The 2284-nt window shown below is 46.1% G+C and overlaps 1 protein-coding gene across 1 annotated transcript; it reads left to right on the top strand.

The window, feature by feature from the left end:
- Positions 1-233: 233 nt before the first annotated feature.
- ENC1 (ectodermal-neural cortex 1) lies at positions 234-2028 on the top strand (the record flags this gene model as incomplete). The annotated part of the gene is made up of 1 exon (XM_082497634.1): positions 234-2028. The coding sequence occupies one exon, from the start codon at positions 234-236 to the stop codon at positions 2001-2003; it is 1770 nt and encodes a 589-aa protein (XP_082353760.1). The 3' UTR covers positions 2004-2028.
- Positions 2029-2284: the final 256 nt, after the last annotated feature.

Below are 2284 nucleotides of genomic sequence, written 5' to 3'. Positions count from 1 at the left end.
AACCTGCTCTTGGGCAACAAATTTAGAGTATGTCATTTGTGAAACTCATCTTACAAAAAAATAAACACATGCCAAAGGTAGATGCAATTTTGTGTCCACTCATGTATAAATTAAGGCTTTTTTTCCATCTTGTAGTGAATAATAGAGACACTTTTTGGTATGTAAAAAATAATAACGAATGTAACTGTCTCATTAATCTTACTAATTTTTTTCTTTTATAGGTGTGAAAGAAAATGTCAGTCAGCATGCATGAAAATCGCAAATCTAGGGCCAGCACTGGCTCCATAAACATATACTTGTTCCACAAGTCATCCTATGCTGATAGTGTCCTTACTCACCTGAACCTTCTGCGTCAGCAGCGTCTCTTTACAGATGTACTTCTCCATGCTGGGAACAGGTCATTCCCCTGCCACAGAGCCGTTCTAGCTGCTTGTAGCCGCTATTTCGAAGCAATGTTCAGTGGAGGACTGAAGGAGAGCCAGGACAGTGAAGTCAACTTTCATAATTCGATTCACCCAGAAGTCTTGGAGCTTCTTCTGGACTATGCGTATTCCTCCAGGGTTATCATCAATGAGGAGAACGCAGAGTCGCTGCTGGAGGCTGGTGACATGCTGGAGTTTCAGGACATTCGGGATGCTTGTGCAGAATTTCTGGAGAAAAACCTTCATCCCACCAACTGTCTTGGCATGTTGCTGCTGTCGGATGCTCACCAGTGCACCAAGCTGTATGAACTCTCGTGGAGGATGTGCCTTAGCAACTTCCAGAGTATCAGTAAAAGCGAAGACTTCCTCCAGCTGCCAAAAGACATGGTAGTGCAGCTCCTTTCCAGTGAAGAATTAGAAACTGAAGATGAAAGGCTGGTGTATGAATCAGCTATCAACTGGGTCAACTATGACCTGAGTAAGCGTCACTGTTATCTGCCCGAGCTATTGCAGACGGTGAGACTGGCCCTCTTGCCAGCTATCTACCTTATGGAGAACGTGGCCATGGAAGAACTTATCACCAAGCAAAGGAAAAGCAAGGAGATTGTAGAAGAATCGATAAGATGCAAGTTAAAGATCTTACAGAATGATGGAGTAGTCACTAGTTTGTGTGCCAGACCCCGTAAAACTGGACATTCGCTTTTTCTTTTGGGTGGCCAAACCTTTATGTGTGACAAGCTGTACCTGGTGGACCAAAAGGCAAAGGAGATCATTCCAAAGGCTGACATACCAAGTCCACGGAAAGAGTTCAGCGCTTGTGCCATAGGCTGCAAAGTGTATATCACAGGGGGACGAGGGTCAGAAAACGGAGTCTCCAAAGACGTGTGGGTCTATGACACCCTTCACGAGGAGTGGTCGAAGGCTGCTCCCATGCTGGTAGCTAGGTTTGGGCATGGCTCTGCCGAGCTTAAGCACTGTTTGTATGTAGTAGGAGGGCACACTGCAGCAACTGGTTGCCTTCCAGCTTCCCCTTCAGTATCCTTAAAGCAAGTAGAACAATATGACCCTGTGACCAACAAATGGACCATGGTTGCCCCGCTGCGAGAGGGAGTAAGCAATGCAGCTGTAGTCAGCGCAAAGCTCAAGCTGTTTGCCTTTGGAGGTACCAGCGTTAGCCATGACAAGCTGCCCAAAGTTCAGTGCTATGATCAGTGTGAAAACAGATGGACAGTACCAGCCACCTGCCCCCAGCCCTGGCGCTACACAGCTGCAGCTGTTCTGGGTAACCAGATTTTTATTATGGGCGGAGATACCGAATTCTCTGCGTGCTCCGCTTATAAATTCAACAGTGAGACATACCAGTGGACTAAGGTGGGAGATGTGACAGCGAAGCGAATGAGCTGCCATGCAGTGGCATCTGGAAACAAATTGTACGTGGTTGGAGGCTACTTTGGCATTCAGAGGTGCAAAACGTTGGACTGCTACGATCCCACGTTAGATGTGTGGAACAGCATAACAACAGTGCCCTATTCGTTAATTCCCACGGCATTTGTCAGCACATGGAAGCACCTCCCCTCATAATTGTGTGTGTGTTGCAATTACAAATTATCAGGTAAGAAATAGCACCTTTGAATTCCTCTGTAATAAAGCTTTTCACAAAGCATTTCAGCAGCAGCTTTGAGGAGGGTGAGTATATCCAATGCAATTTTACCGCTGGAGCAACTGAGACAAATATATACACGGGCTGTTGTAAGCCAGGCACCGCGTCTGTGACAAAGCCAAGATGCTGGAAGTAGTTTTGCCACATATCTTGCAGCCAATTCTCTTTACAGGGCCTTTTCCTGCGTAATTTAGACGTTGAA

This window comes from Vanellus vanellus, assembly GCF_965231255.1.
Source record: "Vanellus vanellus genome assembly, chromosome: Z".
In the NCBI taxonomy this organism is placed as follows: Eukaryota; Metazoa; Chordata; class Aves; order Charadriiformes; family Charadriidae; genus Vanellus; species Vanellus vanellus.
This window is presented reverse-complemented; position numbering and strand designations above follow the sequence as displayed.